Source organism: Tauraco erythrolophus, chromosome 2 (genome assembly GCF_009769465.1).
Source record: "Tauraco erythrolophus isolate bTauEry1 chromosome 2, bTauEry1.pri, whole genome shotgun sequence".
In the NCBI taxonomy this organism is placed as follows: domain Eukaryota; kingdom Metazoa; phylum Chordata; class Aves; order Musophagiformes; family Musophagidae; genus Tauraco; species Tauraco erythrolophus.
The window spans coordinates 39,890,003-39,908,017 of record NC_141466.1 but is presented as its reverse complement, the minus strand read 5'-3'; the positions used below and the strand labels follow the sequence as shown (position 1 = coordinate 39,908,017).

The following is an 18,015-nucleotide window of genomic DNA, read 5'->3' as shown; positions in this document are numbered from 1 at the left end:
GGACATCTCACTGATATGAAGAAAAAAGCACTGTGAACAGATCATCCATTATTTTTCTATTGCAATACACTGTATTACTGAAAATTGTTCTGTTCATAAGAGGCCATGACAACCAAAAATTATTTTTTGTGTGTGTGACATAAGCAGAATTTTTAAGCTTATTAATAACTGTTTTGACCTTTAATGCAGTTTTGATGGTGCATTATTGTTGTTGAATATAACATTTTTTCATGGTTTTGTGATCATCGTAGCTTACAGCTTTGCAAATAAATTACATTTCTTGGAAATGTTCTAGTCCTTAACCATTTTTGAAGTCATATTAAGAAGCCGCATTAGCAATGCAAAGGCTACTGCAATATTTTTAGATTACTGTGTCCAGTTCTGGGCTCCCCAGTACAAGACATGGATGTAATGGAATAAGCCTAGCAAAGAGCCATGAAGATGTTTAGAGGACTGGAGCATCTGATATACAAGGAGAGGCTGAAAGAGCTGACACCATTTTGCTTGGAAAAGAGAAAGCTCAGTGGGGATCCAGTCAATGTTAAAAATTCCTGAGGGCGGAGAGTGAAGGAGACTGAGCTAAACTCTTCTCAGTAGTGTCCAGTGACAGGACAAGAAACAAGGGGCAAAAATTAAAATATAACAAATTGCATTTAAATATAAGAAAAACTTTTTCACTGTGAGAAGGATTGAATGCTAGAACATGTTGCACAGACAGGCTCTGGGGACTCCATCCTGGGAGATGTTCAAAATCCAACAGGATGTGATCCTCAGCAATTTGCTAGAGCTAATCTTGCTCTGAGCGAGAGGTCAAACAAGGTGATCTCCAGAGGCCCCTTCAAACCTCAGCTGTTCTATAATTCTACTACTCAATATCAACAATGAAAATAGTATTGCTAGTAACAATTTATGTTACTTAAATATTCATTAAAGCAACAAGGGTTTATCGTGCTGGAGAGGCCATGGTAAGATTTGTGTTCAGCTCGTTGTGTCAATGGTTCTGAAGTTATTGAAGGTATCTTCCAGAGGAAGCAAGAACATTTTAATTAGAATTATTCTAGAATATGAAATGCTTTAACCATTAAGGAAAGTAATAGACAATAAAAATTTTTTTGATAAGTGCAGTGACTTAGAGCAAACATTCCACAGTTCCAGTGCAAAGTTGATTTCATGTAGCTTTATGAGAAGTAGTGTCTGTTCACATGAGAATCTAATGACGAAACGGTTGTTTCACAGTGACAGAAAATATTTGGTATTGAAACATGGGAAGAGTAGTTTGGCCGATAAGTCTCACAGTTCATTTGATGGCATTTAGGTTATTATTTGAATTTGCTGCTGTAGAGATTTTGATATAGTTAATGACATGTGTGACCTTCCTTTGTTAGATCTATCCAGGCTCAGTGGAATTAATGCAGGTGATTGAAGATTTTATACACATTGTTGGAATGGGAATGATGGACTTTCAGAATTCGTACCTAATGACTGGAAATGTAGGTAAGAAATAGGAATTTCATCTATCAAATTTATGACATATTGAAAATCAGAAATTGCAAGTATGTACTATAGAGTTGCTGCTTCTATCACGATTCAGATTGGGCTGAAGCGTTTCATGTTTGCTTAGTATCTTCCTTATTCAATTAACTTTCTATAGCTGCACTTTTAAAATGCCAGGAAAATATTAAATAGTTGCATGTAATGAACAAATTCAAAATATATGTTTGTCTGGTAGCAAAAGTTCTGGTGTCAATAGATTCTTTCAGATTTTCAGTTGGCATCTTTCTGCATCTATGCGTCAGTCAGTTCTTCAGCAAGTAATAAGAATCAGTTAGAGAATAATGGTAATTTAGAAATCAGTTGGCAGAATATAGCAGGGAAATTGTTGGAATGCCTCTATTTAAATCTAACTTGCTGTGCAATAATAAACATGTATTATTGTTGTCCAGTTCATATTTAGATTGACAGGACTGTAAACTCTAACCACTGTAAAGCACGGCCTTGTATTGGACACATGTCAATGAATTCACCAAAAAGAACTCTTGCAGTCTTAAAATGTTGAAAACATTTCTGTAGGCAGCATGGGGAACTTTCTCTTTAACCAGTGATTTATTATTTCTGTTGTTTACTGTTTGTACTGTAGTACCACTTAAAGCTTCTTCCAGTTGTCAGTCCTTCATTATGCTAGACCTTGAACACATTTATAAAGAAAAGACAGTATCTTTCTTGAAATGCTTGTTCCATGGCATTTTCAAGACAAAATAAAAAGATGAGCTTATTTAAAAAGCACAGCCTGTGCTGCTTGGCATATTGTACTGCATTCTGATCTGTTTGTCCTCTGAAAAACGTGAAAAAAACACTGGAAAAGGTTTTAAGATGCATTCAAATAATCTGTGTCTCTACATATTCATGGCTTCAAATGGGAAACAACAACAATTTTCCAATTGAATCAGAAACCGTGCTGTGCACTGGCTAGTCTAGATAACTGTATAATCTTAACAGTCTTTCTTTTGATTATCTTTCTGTTCCCACATATAAGGTATTTTTAGGCACTCAGGAGTAGATCTATTCTTAATTATATAACCATCAAAGGAATAGAAAGAAACTGAGAAAAGTAAAATGAATTTATGGGCTTATTCTGACTACCTAGCTCTGTGTCTTGACATATTGGTGTGAGTTTATCCTCTCTTTGCTCAGTCAACCATCAAAAAAGGAGAGAGTCACTGCTGTGCAACTCATTGACCAGAATACTTGAGCTCAGGAGACAGGGTGAGATGGGTACTGAAGGTTCTTATCAACAAGGAGTAATTTCTTATTTTTACAAACAGGGAAAGAATGTATCTGGAATAATTCCGTGTTAGTGTAATTATCCTCAGGGGTTGCTGTAATTGTGTCTGACTGGCTATGTACTTGGAACTTAGGGAAGGTTTATGTTGATCTCAACTGAGAGAAGTGAACTATGCAATTGTTGTTGTTTTCTCTTAGCGTTAATTCTGCTGTACCAACAAGAGTTTAAAAACATGTGAGATCTTGTTTATAATTTGTAATAACATTCTTGTCATTTAAGTTAGCAAACACATTCCATGCAGGAAGCAGATATGCGCGGAAAGGAGGCCCAATTTTTACATACTCAGGAGTTATTCCGTAGTTATTTACCATTAAATGTTCCTTCAGCACCTTCAGATATTTTAAATGCCTTTTGCCATATTTTCATTTTAGAATCACTTTACAGTTCAGATATATGATAGAAAGGATTCAGTACTAAAGATGAGCTGCTGCTTCTTGTCAGAAAAATAATCCAGTTCTGTCGCAAATTGTTCAGCATTGCACTGACTTCTTGGTTTCTTTCTGCTAATTTGAGTTTACAAGTCCATTTCTAATTGAATGGCACTATAGTGATCCATACACAGTTTGAACATCTAGTTGTGTTTGACAGATATTTTAATCTCCTGAGATCCTCTGCAGATGGAATTTTATTTTCTCTTTCTTTCAAGGCACAGAAGCAAGTAACTGTGGCTTAACAAGTTAATACATAGCAGCCATGCTGCAGTGGCCATCCATTGCACATTCTCTGCTCATGGCACTTAGGAAGTGATGAAAGTTACCTTAATTATATGATAGGCTATACTAAGCCACATGATTATACATTTGGAAGTAGCTAAGAAGATCCGTAAGGACAGTTGCCATGCCACTGTTAAACCTTTCAATGTAGTGGCTTTTAATTCCTATTTTTCATTGCTTGTGAAAAACACATCAAAGACTGGTTCCAAATCCAGATGATTCAATATCTATGCTTTGGGATTTATTTAGGCAGCTCAGTCAAATCAAATGCATTTCTAATAAAGCAAGGCCTACTTCCTCTTAGCTCTTCTCTCAAGGATAGGGAATATGCTAGGAAAAACTTCACAAATATAAAAGCATCAATTTGCTTCGATCATGTATGTCTGAGACAGATGGTATTTGTTTTATTTGTGTGCTCTCAGTTCTATATTATATTCCTTTAAGAAATGATTAGGTGAAATAAAAGGCTCTGTTAGGAGGTGGAAGCCTCCTTCCTCATCCTGCTCTCTCTCTTCCTCCACCTCCACCTCCACCTCCACCTCCTCCTCCTCCTCCTCAGGACCAGCTGAGCAGGCACAGGAAAAGGATAGTGTGAAAAAAACAAGAGCTTTTGCTACCACTCAGAGTCCCTGAATTAGCTGAAAGTACAGATCCACCTGCAAGGATACAGCATGCAGTGGGAGAAAAGCTTTTACACCTTATTACCATTCTGTGTTAACTACTTGTTTTCAGTTTTCTTGGAGAGCTAAAGGCATAAGTAGGTCCACCTCAGAGCTTCGACTGATTGAGGGTCCCATCACAGTAAACCGTTAGAGTTCTGAAGAAATGTATTAAAGGTGGCTGAACTGCTTTCAAGAAATATTGATCCTTTAATATAAAAAAAATACTAGATTGAAGTATCGGAGTGCCACAAGCATAACTATCTTTAAAGATATACGTAGAATGTGAAACTGGAAATAGGGAGCAGTATTAGGAGATACATACTCCTATGGCAGATTAAGATTCTTTCATAATGGAAAATTTCCCCTGTCTTCCTTTAGAGCAGCAGCCAAAAAGTGGTTAAAGGAAACTCTCTTGTCAAAAATCAAGCTTACAGCTCTTAGAAGATATTAATGAGAACACCAAATAATCTTGAAGTGCAGTGTGTTGTCATGGATGTTATTTGGAACTGACAGAAAATAAACAGAATTTTCAGCATGAGAAAAGCCACTTTTTAATGTTAATTTTATGAATACTGATGTTTGAGTGATCAGTAATGTTCTAAAATATGCAGATATCACAAAGTTATTTAGACTAGTCAAAGACAGGAAAAACTGAACATCTCCAGGGAGTACAGCAAAATGAAAAGAAGGGGATATCCACTGGCAGATTAAATTCAGTGATGACAGAGAATGTAAGAGGGAGTAGTTCAAACCATACATAACGTAGGAATCTAAAAGAATTCAATAAAATCCCATGGTCACTTTTCAGCAGGGCTCAGAGAAAAGAAGAGCATTAGTTTGCAAAAAGAGCAGTCTAAAGAAAATACTGAATTTTTTTTTTTTTTTTTTTTTTTTTTAGTTTTAAGTAGCCATCAGTTGAAATGCTCTTTTCAAAGGAAGTTACATGGTTGAGATTCATTTTACTTGCTTTAACTATCACAGAATTTGCCAAAGTCACCTTAAGCTTCCTTTATAGTCAAGGGAAACTACTGCTCAGGAGAGCAATTTATACTGTCTCAGACATCTGAAGTAAGTGATGTAAGTAAAGTAAGTAAGTTATGGATTGCCTTCTGGAAGTTCTTCCACTAGTTCTACAGACAGTCTAGTGACTAGTTTAGGCTTGAATGATTCAGGTCATATAAAGCTATTTTGTGAGTAAATAAAACCTGTGAACAAAAAGAGATTGAGAACTGCGTGATAAAAAAGAATAACAGATTGAGAACTGGAATGGTTAGAATGGATATTTGAGAACAGATTGTTAAAAGGGACTAGTTGTACACAACTGAAAACTGAATGAAAAGAGAAACTAGGCTGACATCTCTAATCTTGCTGATAGAAAAAACAAAGATTCTTAACTAAACTATACATTAGCACATTTAATTCTGAATGCGCATGAGGCCAAGGTCTTAAGAGGAATAAAATAAAAAGAAGTAGATGTCTACACAGTGAATGCAGCTGGCTATGATATTATATGAAAAAATGAAGAGATGTAAGCCATGGTTCCGTGCATAAATCAGCTTCTAACTAACAGTCTGTTATCTCTTTACTTAAAAATGGCTACGGTGACGCTGGCACTCTGATGAGTAATCTGATCCAGTATAGTAATTAACATAATTTTAGAAAGAAAATTATTTTAAAACAGTGTCCATTGTCTTCTGTCTTCACGTACTTCCTTGTTCCCCCTTTGATCTTCCATTCCGTGTTCATATCCATGAAATTTGTACCAAAAGGTTAAATAATCCTGTAGGCTTATGGAGTGTGTCTTAAAATTTTCCAGTCCTAGCTAGAGATATGTAGAAATGTTAGTGACCAAAGGAGCTTTCAGAACTACTCTAGCTATAAGACACAAGCAATGGTACACCTGCTGAGCTTAGGGAATCCTTGAAAATGAGCAAGCTGGATTTCTGTCTGTTACTGTGGGTTCATTCACCTTTTCCTAAGGTAAGATTTTTAGGTCTGGTAATTTGCAGATCCTCTTCATACTCTCTAGAAACCTCTCCACATTATAGCATTCATTTAGTTATCCTAATGACATCTGCCTAGTCTACTTATCTTTTTTGTATCACTGTTAGTGATGTGTATCTTATATGCAGCCCTCGAGATCTCTGACTCATATACCATAAATATCGTATTGGCCTAAACTATATCAAAAGACTGAATTGATTTTAATGTTTTAAAGGATTTTTTTAAAAATCTGTTAAAGAAAGCAGAAAAAAAGCCACAGCATTGGTATTAACTTGTTCAAAGTTGTAAAGAAAATGTCCACATTTTTCTATCAGGAAGCAACTGTTTTAATAGATACATACGCATAAACCTGGAATTAATTTGTAATGAATTACTGCTTGTTCTGAGATTGTGTAGTGCTAAAGAACATTATTGTGAATTTTAAAGTAGATCTTTGTGGTTTATAAAAATTCAGCTGGTAAAATTTCAACATTTTCTCCCAAAAGAAAGAAAATTGGACCCGTCAGAAAGATGAAAATGCAAATTCCATAGAATGGCCCAAAATAGCCGTTAAGATCTCTCTCCCGTTTCTATCAAGTTTCTCGAGATTGCTTTATGTTTTTACAAAGGAAAATTTAAGAGTACAGCCTTTAAGGAACCACTGTATGGATTGTACTCATTATTTTTAAGAACAGGAATCATTCCTTGTAGTGTATCATAGTTCCTGTGTAAATATCTCTGAAGTGATTAATATAATTGTGCTTGGTTTTGTCAAAAACTAATTTTCAGAAGGAAAAAGTGAAACTTGCGTAGTTTTGCAATTAAATACATTCCTAGTAGATATAAAAACACAATTCCCCTTTAATTTATGGAGTATTTCTGTTCTTTTCAGATTTCTACCTAGCTTTTGAATAACTAGTAAAATACACACCGAAGTAAGCAGTATTTTAGCTCACAATCTTTTCTTTTATTACATGATTTTGCTACATAGATTTTTGCCAGTTTCCATTGTCTAATATCCCATTTCTTCTCAAAACAGCCTGAAAGAGTCAATGCCATCTTTACATTTCAGGCTAGGATCTGCCTTTTATGACTGTGTCTATAAACATGAACTAAAAAGGACTAAATGCAATCTTGAGAACTGTCCCACAGTTGTCCATACTGTTTAATTCCTGGCACTTGCCCAAACAATGTCAAGGCATGGTTCAGGGGACAGTCCAGGTGAGAAATCAGCCCTGGTAGGCATTATTAATGCTTTTCTTGTTGCACTATGGTTGGTCACACTGTTCTTGGACAGTGAGCAAGAAGTGTGACCAGCAGGTCGAGGGAGGTGATTCTGTCTCTCTACTCTGCTCTTGTGAGATGCCCCCTGCAGTACTGCATTTAACTCTGGGGCCCCCAACAGAAGAAGGACATGGAGCTGTTGGAGCGAGTCCAGAGGAGGGCCATGAAGATGATCCAAGGGCTGGAGCATCTCTCCTATGAAGACAGGCTGAGAGAGTTGGGGTTATTCATGCTGGAGTAGAGAAGGCTCCGGGGTGATCTTACAGCAGCCTTCCAGTACTTAAAAAAGAGCCTACAGGAAAGCTGGAGAGGGACTTTTTACAAGGGTATGTAGTGATAGGACAAGGGGCAATGGCTTTAAACTGAAAGAGGTTAGATTTAGATTGGATATAAGGAAGAAATTCTTCACTCTGAGGGTGGCGAGGCTCTGGAACAGGTTGCCCAGAGAAGTTGTAGATGCCCCATCCCTGGAAGTGTTCAAGGCCAGGGTGGATGAGGCTTTGAACAACCTGGTGTAGTGGAAGGTGTCCCTACCTGTGGTAGGGAGGTTGGAACTAGATGATCTTTGAGGTCCCTTCCAACTCAAACCATTTTAAGACTTGTGATTCTATGTACAAGATTTATTGATTGTCCTTAAAGGTAAAGCTAAATAAGTTAACCATTGATTATTTTTAAATGAATGCTATAGAAAACTGGAATAATGTAAGGAGTTTCCCTTTGCTACCTTATATAAAGTAAGATACAGAGGAATAAAAGCTTCTGAAGCATTGGAAACTATAAAACATGAAGACATCTGGGCTTCAGTCTAATTTTTAAAAAAATACCTCCAACTGAAACAGAAAGCAGTATTTACAGCCCATTTGTGGGAATAACTTTTTAAAGCTTTTAAGTATGTGTATCTTAGATTCTTGTATCATTCCTAAATTTCTACCTCTGTAAACTCTTTTCTGAATTATAGGCCCCTTTTTACATGCACAATTAAAAGCTGATGTTTTTGAAAGGAATCATCTGTTTTATGACAGGCCATTTTTTAACAAGTGTACTTAAATATTGCCATGAGAAATTAAACATCTGAGTTCATTTACTCCTTTGTCTTGGACAGCTGCATCTTTAGGTGACTCCCAACAATTTCCAGGTAGAATGAGGCTTAAGGGATAGAAATTAAGAGTCTGTGGTGGTAGCTTTGCATTAATGGAGTAAATGCACACCCAAGCGAGTATTATCATTTCAAATTAAGGTAGTGCCAAGAGGTGACAATCATATTCAGTGAAGTATAGTATTAAGATATTCCAGACAATATATTTCTCCAGTTATGGTTTATACCAAGCTAAGGATGTGGCATACCAGCTGCCGAAGTTTGGTGGTTTTTTTCATTTTCTGGCTTCTTTTCAGGACAAACATGCAAACAAACAAACAAACAAACAAACCTCAAGCAAAACCCGAAAACCAAAAGCCAAAAAAAAAGAAAAAACCCACAAACAAACAAACAGAAAAAAACAAAACCAAAAGCAACCAAAAAATAGAAAAGAGAAAGAACTTCTATCTAGAATATTAGACAAATCAACCTGCTGTGTTGAAGAAGTATGTGATTTCGTTGGTGATGACTGTAGGTTTTTGTGCCAGATAGCAGGACAGATCTGCCTCTTTCTGCATAGCCTGAAAGTAATGTAACAATTGAGGTAACAAACTGGATAAGCATTTTTAATTTTCAAATTCAGTTTCACAAGGGTATTAATAGATTATTAATATGAAAAATATTTTTATGGTAAATAATTATTCTGGCAGTGGAATTATACAATATCATTGAGATCAAACTTCAAAGCCATGTACCATATGCAGATGTAATTCTAAGTAGTTATATTTGTGTCCGTGTAATTATTTATATTTTTTTTAATATGAAGAGTTAGACTTCTGTATATGGACCAAAGATATTACGTATGTCACTGCAATTCTGTTAAGATCAGATTGTATAATGGTGACAGAGCTAACAGCGTCAATAAGATCAGTTCAAAGCATCCCAAAGCATCCATGTACTGTGTTTACTAAAATCAAGAACAAGGTTTGAAAGTTATGAAGTATTTTTTGTGATTTCTGAACTTGTAAGTTCACTTATTTCATGGGTTTTGTTTTGCTTTCCCTTGACTTCAGCTGTGAGTTTTAGGACCCTGTTTGCTGCTCTGGCTCAAGGCTGAGATAGAGAATCTTTGATAAGGTTTGTGATATAAATCAGAGGATCTTTCTACCATGGATGAATATAGCATTTTCCCATCTTGGAAAATTTCAGGAGGAAGCCTGCAAAAGATTATTTCTCTTTTTTTTTTTTTTTCTTTTTTCTTTTTTCTTTTTCTACGTCTCCTTTATAATGGGAAGAAAAACTTTTTCTCACTCAAAAGTGTGTGGTACAGCTCTGTGGTCGATGGTGTAGTGCCAAATAGCTTCATATTGTTATGGTTGTTTTTCTTTTTTTTTTTTTTAACAACCACTCTCCACACACATGGAAACATGTAATCAGCCATAGGCAGCATACTGCTGTAAATCTTTTAAGAATATATTTTGGGAAATGGTTTTATAGAAAAGGTATTTGCTCTCATTACAGGAATGACTTTTCATATAATGTGTGGTTCAAAGCTTATGCTGTTCTTTAATTATTATGATTTTATGGATTTTCCTTTTCTAACTTTTAAGGTCTTCTGCTTTTAGTACCAATTAAATTAGATAACACTTATCGGTGTTAGTTATATGCCATTTTTTGTAATACATTGTTATTAAAATCTTATGGCCTCAAACTATCTTCTGCTACTCAGTAGTCAAGAATCTTAAAAGGAGGTAGATTTCAAGTAAATCTATGGGAAAATAGTGTATTAGTATAGTAACTGGTCCAGAGCATCCTGTTTCTGATCCTCTTGTAGAGCAGCATGGCTATAATGTGAACTGATCTCAAAGGCAAATACTTGGAAACCCATTCATATGTGTATAAATGGTGCCCTTTGGTGAAACATATTTCCTCCCTATATTGGCACCAAAATCTCATCTCCAATAAAGCAGACGAATGCAAAGCGACTGGCCTGCCCAAGGGAAAGAAACTGTGGGACAGTCATGAGCATGATCGGGTCTTCAGGGACTGGTAGTCAGGCAGGCTGCTGCATCTCCACGTACCAGAATTCTCCTGTTTCTGAGGGAAACATTTATCAAAAATAGAGCAAGCTTATCCCCTCCTTTCTCATTTTTACCTCAAGAGGGTACAACATGTTCATAAAGATTAAAGGGAATGTCTCATTTTGCCATTAGGTATCTTAGATTGTTCATTGCAGAAGGATACAATGAATGTTTTTAATGCTCATTTAAGCTTTGAAAATTGCATCACTATCTAGGCAATGAAAAATAATGGTCTCCATTCACAGTCAACAATGTACAAAGAAAAGTTAATTTCTGCAAAATGACTGTCATTTAACTTTGCCAAACTGAACTTATGCCTGATTTTTGGATGAATAGTTCCACTACTGGAAAACATGGTTGGTGATTTTATACCGCATCATCTATTTTACATTCCTGGCTGTACTTAGAAATAATTTTCAGAGGTTAAAATTATAGATATCAAAACCTCTCATAAACTGAAATGATAGAGACTGCACATCCATAGGGTAAGACATTCAAATATGGCACTAGTTCATCTACTTAGAAATGGTATTCAGCAGCAGAGCTCAGAGTTTGAAGGGTTTATGTTTATACTGTTTATCATTTTATTTGACAAGATACTAGAGGGAGTTCGCTGAATATATGTGTTTGTTCCTCGAATGTGCTTGAAGCATGCATTTAGGAATTTTATTTTAAACCTTTCAAAATAAAGAGGCAAGTAGCTATGCAGGAATTTGGCCATTTTTTCTTCTTGTAGACATTTGTTAGAATATTTTCTTCTGTTCATAATTTTGTTAATCTTTAATTTATCTAACAGTATATTTATTCATGAGCTTTTTAATGTGTGGTTTGACACTGTCTAGTGATTCACACTCATGCTTTTTACAGATTTTTTTTTCTATGGATATAATTTCTATTGATAACACCAACTGCTGCATCCAAATTTTTACCTGTCACTCAGCATTCTCTATGTTCACATTAATCTTCACTGTCACTGGTTTTAGCAATGTGTCAAGTCTCTCCTAGCTATAGCTGGGCATGAAATGGAATTGTTCAACTTGCAATTTTTAATTCTTTTTTGATTTTTTTAGATTTAGTGCTTCACTGGAATAAAGCCAAACCTTCCATTAAAACTGCTTAAGTAAAGTTATGTTACCTTCCAGCTGTGGTGGAGAATTGTCACAGGCTGTCTGACAAGCTAAGAATTGATAAATTGCCAAATTACCAAAACACTATTTTGTTTCTTCACAGCATTTGAACCTCTTGGTGGTACAAAACATTGGGACTCAGTGTTTATATTGTCATCTTGATCTTTTGTGTTGAAGTAGTTTCATTTAGTAGAAGTATCTAAATGGGTAGGATTTTTTTCATCCAGATGAAGTCTATAGTATATTGAGGTTTGAACTAAAGAAGAAAATGATTCTGTAGTTGGTGGCTAGGGTTTTCTCAGGAATGTAAGAAAAGCAGGGTCAAGTTACTGTTCCAGTGAGTTTTCATTGTTCTCAGTTTAACCATTTGGGCCCAGGTTGAATTTAATCTGTGACAGAAAGAACTAAAAATGAAAGAAAGCATAATATGAAAATTCCATAAAGATAACCTAAATATAGCAGGTTGTTCTTAAAATGCCCAAGGAATTACTTGTCAAAACATACTTGTAGGTTTTGTTTAAGGGCTTCTATCCCTACTTCTCCTATCTTGTATTTAATTTCCAATCTTATATACCTCTGTTGAATAAGAAAATTTACTTATACCTATTAGTGTGATTCAATTAGCTGCTTTACTTAACTAATTGTACTTCTTATATTACTTATGTTCAATTCTTATCAGTTCAATTTTTAATGTTTATGTGAATGTTGTTGTAAGTTTTGGGAAAAAATTTATTCTATGTCCAATTAATTTCTTGCTTCAAGCAGTACAACCAGTATGTTGTTTCAGCACATGCACCAAAAGTCTCATTTGCTGAATGGTGACATTGAGCACCTTTTGAAAATGCTTCATTACCATTCAAACGTCCCTTTGCAATACAAATAGTGTAACTGTAGAACTCAAATGTTTAAATCCTCAAGATTTAATTAACAGCCACAGTTAATATCAAGATAGGTCCAGATTATGCTGTCCACATCTGTGCTTCTGAAAAAAAAAAAAAAAAGTTACTACTTTGAAATATTATCAAATAACTGAGCATCCTTACACTGACCCTTAACTTTGCTCCTCTTTCATTCAGTTTAGAAATTTTGTTATGAATGTTTGCCACCAGAGTGTACTTAGTTTGGTTTCCAATAAAGCACCATTTAGATGTTTTGGGATTAGGGACAGAAAACCCATTTAGTACATCAAAAATATCCTATAAAAGCAATAGCACTGTAAAAACTACACAGAACAGAGAGGGGAAAATAACTAAAGGGAAAAAAATAAAAGCAATTTTTCTTCCAGTATCCTGTAAAACACTGTATGTTGGATAACAATGCTATAATTGAGATCTAGTGGGGCAAAAGGAGACTATAAAATGGCATCTTTTGATTGGCCCTATCCCTGGTTCCAGAGAATGATTTTTACTAGTAAAACCACCTTGACTGTGCATTATAATTTGTAAGTGGTCAAATACTATTGGAAGGCAAGAAATTATATTTTTCCTGGCTATCTCCTATGTTTGACTGTGGAAATAATGACAGTTATCCCAAATATAGCATGGCAGCAATAGCAAAAGTGGACTCATCTAGAATACTTGATGCTGAATGATTTTGCAAGACTGAAAGCATATGTTATTTTCTAACAGAATTTGCAGGAATTTTCGGTAAATTAGTAGCTTCTCTGACATGTAAATTCAGTCACTGTGTTAGTGCTTTCAGGTACAGAAAACTAATTGAAGTTTTTGTGTTGTATTGTTGGGTCCCAAAAACTGTGGTTCAGTAGAAAACAAAAATTCCATCCCTGCTTCATATTTCCATATTTCACATTCATGATATTCCATTTAAAAAGATTCACTATGATTTTTTATGAAAAAACATGAACAAACAATCTGGAGCAAACTCCTCCTTTCTGCTTTGTATCATAGATATAATTGTGTTTTCTGGAGTATTGCACATTGTATAATTGAATTTTAACTTTACAGAGCTTCCACCTACAGGCAATACTTCAGGAAATAAGGGATAGTTAGCCAAATCAGTATAGTTTGGGGGACTCCCATACATATATATTTTATAAACATACTGCAATGAACAGCACAAGAAAAGAAATAACAATAGCAATAAAACCAAAATTCGTATTGAAATAACTGTAACAGAGAACAGGTTGCAGATAGGATGTAGTGCCAGAGAGCAGAATCATATCAGGTATATATGTTAGTAATGCAATTGTTGAAGAGCCAGGCATGGTGATCACTCCTTTTCATGGCATCTGTCATGCCTTAGGAAAACCAGAGATGTTTTCTTATTCACAGTAGTTTCTGCAGATTGGATGTCCAAAGTGGTAATTCTCTACTGCATGTAAAAGCAAAACTGAAGGCGCTGCAAGGGCATCTGAAAAGTCAGCTGAATCCAAATACACTTTTTAAGAATAGAAGCCTATCTGCTGCAGGTATAATGCTTTGCTATTTCTTGAGTTAATATTTTGACCAGATGCTATGATTAGCTATGGCACTGACCACGGGAATAATGTGCTTGCATTTTATGTGCTTGATCACAGGCAAGGGTTAATCCATTATTCCTAAAATGTGGTTTAAGCTCACTATGCAATATGTGCAAATTTCAGATGATTTTTTGAAACCCTGAGAAATCAACCCAAGCAACCCTACATAGACATCTCTATCTTTTTCTGTCAACTGCACTCAAAATTAATGGACGTGTAATGCACCTGAATTCAGACGAGTGAAACTGCAGTGGTATAACATTTCATTTAGTTGACTCTTGGTTTTCATTCCTTGAACCTTTTTGATTCCTCCTCCCACAACTTTGACAAACATGAAAAGCCTCTCATTTGGGGGAAGTGGGAGGGAAAAAGCAGGGGATGCTGGAGATGGAATGACCAGAATTGGATAACAAGAGCTGAGCAAAAGGTCCACATGCCATATTGATTCATGTGATTGCATTATAACAGCTCATAATAACCAAGCTCTGCCATTCTTTACAGGCCCAATTTTCTAGTTAGATGTTTTTTAAAGCATCTCCTCATTGTGCAGTTGTTCTATTGAAATTACCATAATAACTCTGAGATATTTCTCCTGAGTTATTAAAGTTAATTTAGAATTCAACAATGTGAACAAGTAAATCAAACTGAGGCTAATTAGTATTACTTACTACTTATATTGAGTAGTGTCTATATGTCCCACTGAGGTACTGAGTTTTCGTTGTGCCATGCATGATGTAAACAATCTAAATAAAGCATGTGTGCATTACCCTGACAATTAGATTTCACAGTGCCCCAGGATAACTTTTTAAAATCCCTTAAGCAAATCTTAATTCACTTTATCCCCTCCATGGAGAACATTCAATATGAATTAGACACGCCTCCAGAAAACAGAGACCTAGTTATGAATTCTGTGAGGAAGGTTAGAATCATGGCTTGAACATGAAACTGGGACACAGGAGACCTGTGTTCCTGACAGTTCTGTTTCGGATTTTCGGTATGACTCTGTTCAAGCCTATCTTGAGGGCATTTACAAGGTAGACATTGCAGCATCTGCTTATCAGGTGCTGCATTCAGGGAGAAGCAAGAGTGGACTGCTCTGTGAGAGAAACCAGAAGACAGTAGGGCATGCACAGTAGCCTCGCTGTGAAAGGCGAGGTCCCACAGCACCCAAACAAGAAGAGCAGAGGAGGTCTGTGATGGTAGCCAGGCCTAACTAATATTCCAGATCACCCGATTAGTCCATAGTGACGAAGCAGATCTGACATCAAGCCAGGAAGTCAGGTCACAGCGTCAGGGTCAGGATCCTGTCCAGTGGTGGTATTCAGTTCAGTGATCTCTCGGCAAGGCCATAGTGAAAACGCAGGTCCAAGGTCATTTGACCTTGATACCAAATCTACAGGTCAAGATTCAAACATGAAAATACATGCCCATGCACAATCACAGCTGATTCAGCTTAAGTGTAGCTCCGGAGTGAAGGGATGCAGACCCCCACTTCTGACAGCCCTTTTCACAGTAGTTTGATCTGAGTCACAAAGTTGTATTATATCAGAGGCGATTTTGAGCATGAGCAGCTAAAGCTGTAGAGGGGTGCGTGTAATGGGGGTGCAATGGCTTAGGACAGCTGGGTCTCAAGGTTGAATGGAAGATACTCACTAGAGAAGTAATTTGATGCTGATCAAGAAATGCTAAGATTATAGTATCTAATATCTACAGTATGCTAAGATTGTAGGATGGGCTCTGGGATTGTTTGGAATCGCCTCAGCCCAGGTGCAGGACATTGCACTTGGCCCTGTTGAACTTCATGAGATTTTCATGGCCTCTCCTCTCAAGCCTGTCATGGTCCCTCTAGATGGCATCCCTTCCCTCCAGCGTGTGGACCACACCACACAACTTGGTCTCATCAGCAAACTTGCTCATCAGCAAACCCCTGCCCATGTCGCCGACAAAGATATTAAACAGCACTGGTCCCAGTACCGACCCCTGAGGAACACCACTTATCACGGGTCTCCACTGGGACATAGAGCTGTTGACCGCAGCTCTTGGAGTGTGACCATCCAGCCAGTTCCTTATCCACCGAGTGGTCCGTCCATCAAATCCATGCTAGTTACTATGAAGAAAATTAACTCTACTCCAGCCAAAAGCCGCACATCATGTCTTCATCTTCTTCAGTATAACTCCCAGAAGATGGAGTTATCTTCTAGTTAATGAAGTACAGCCTCCTACCATGTTTTGTTTAAAGCATTTTTCTGAATAACCACGTATTTGAGGAAGCATTCCATTTATCATGAGAACGTTTTGTTCTGACTGCTCATTAAAAATTGTTTACATTTTCACTAGTTCAACTGGGTTTTCTTTCAACTTGTGATTCAGATTTGCAAATTTAAAAGTGATTTTGTTCTTACGTTCCACATTGGCCAGCTGCAAATAGCCATATTTCTCTTATAGCATGCATTAATGGTAAGTAATAATAAATAGTTTCCATAGTATTTTTTTTGAAGAAAGTTTTTATTGTCTGTAACAACAATTCTTAATGCTCTAATTACTGTTTGAGCTTTTAATTTTTTATTTTCCATTTTTTTCCCATGCATGGAACAAGGAAGAATTTGGAAAAAGAATAATTGTAATCTTACGCTTTACCTATTTTAATTTTATCAAGCTAGATTTTTTATCATAACAAATGTGCAATCAAAATCACTCAAAAGAATGCATATGCATATGTGATATTTCATGAGTCTTTGAAAATAGTATATTCCTGAGTTCTTCCCGAAGTACAGAATTTGGTACTGAGCAACAAATGTGCACAGAAACAAAAGAAAACACTTGCCTGCTGCCTATTTTAAATTGTGTAAGTAGCAGAAGAGATCCGAGTGTTTATTAAATGCATCCCGATCGTTGCCTGAAGACATGCTCCTTTCTAACTTGTCCTAAATATTACTCTGGTCATGTTACTGATATGGTAGTGTATTGCTGGCATTTGTTACAGGCTTTTGGGAGCACATTCAGACATATGGACAGAGGAGAGAAAATATAACTGAAAGCTCGTGGGTTGAGATAAGGACAGGGAGATCACTCATCAATTACCATCATGGGCTAAAAAGACTTGACTTGAGGAAAAATTAATTTAGTTTGTTACCAATCAAATCAGAGTAGGATACTGAGAAATAAAAAATAAATCTTAAAAACACCTCCTCACCCCTCTCTTCTTCCCGGGCTTAAATTTACTCACAATTTTCTCTACCTCTTCCCACCAAGCAGTGCAGGGGGATGGGGAATGGGGTCTGCAGTCCATTCATCACAAGTTGTCTCTGCCACTCTTTCCTCTTCAGAGGGAGAACTCCTTACACTCTTCTTCTGCTCCACTGTGGCGTCCCTTCCATGGAGTGTATTCTTTCAGGAACAGACTGCTCCAGCATGCACTCCCCATGTCCTGCCCCCTGGGTTGCAGGGGCACAACCTGCCTCACCATGGACTTCACCATGGGCTGTAGGGGAATCCCTGCTCCAGCGCCTGGAGCACTTCCTGCCCTTCCTTCTTCACTGACCTTGGTGTCTGCAGAGTTATTTCTCTCACGTATTCTCACTCCTGTCTCTAGCTGCAGTTGCACAGGGGTTTTTTTTTCCACCTTCTTAAATATGTTATCACAGAGGCACTACCACTGTTGCTAATTGACTGGACCTTGGCCAGCGGTGGTTCCATCTTGGAGCCATCTGACATTGGCTCCATCTGACATGGGGGAAGCTTCTAGCAGCCTCTCACTGAAGCCACATCT

At 36.7% G+C, this 18,015-nt stretch overlaps 1 protein-coding gene across 2 annotated transcripts in view; it reads left to right on the top strand.

Annotated features, from left to right (window-relative positions):
- ADGRB3 (adhesion G protein-coupled receptor B3) overlaps positions 1-18,015 on the top strand; it is a 470,155-nt gene that overhangs the window by 244,902 nt on the left and 207,238 nt on the right. For both annotated transcript variants that reach the window (XM_086608299.1, XM_086608298.1), the window contains one exon: positions 1,386-1,494. In XM_086608299.1, the coding sequence (XP_086464425.1) occupies positions 1,386-1,494 (109 nt within the window). The remainder of the gene's footprint in view (positions 1-1,385; positions 1,495-18,015) is intronic.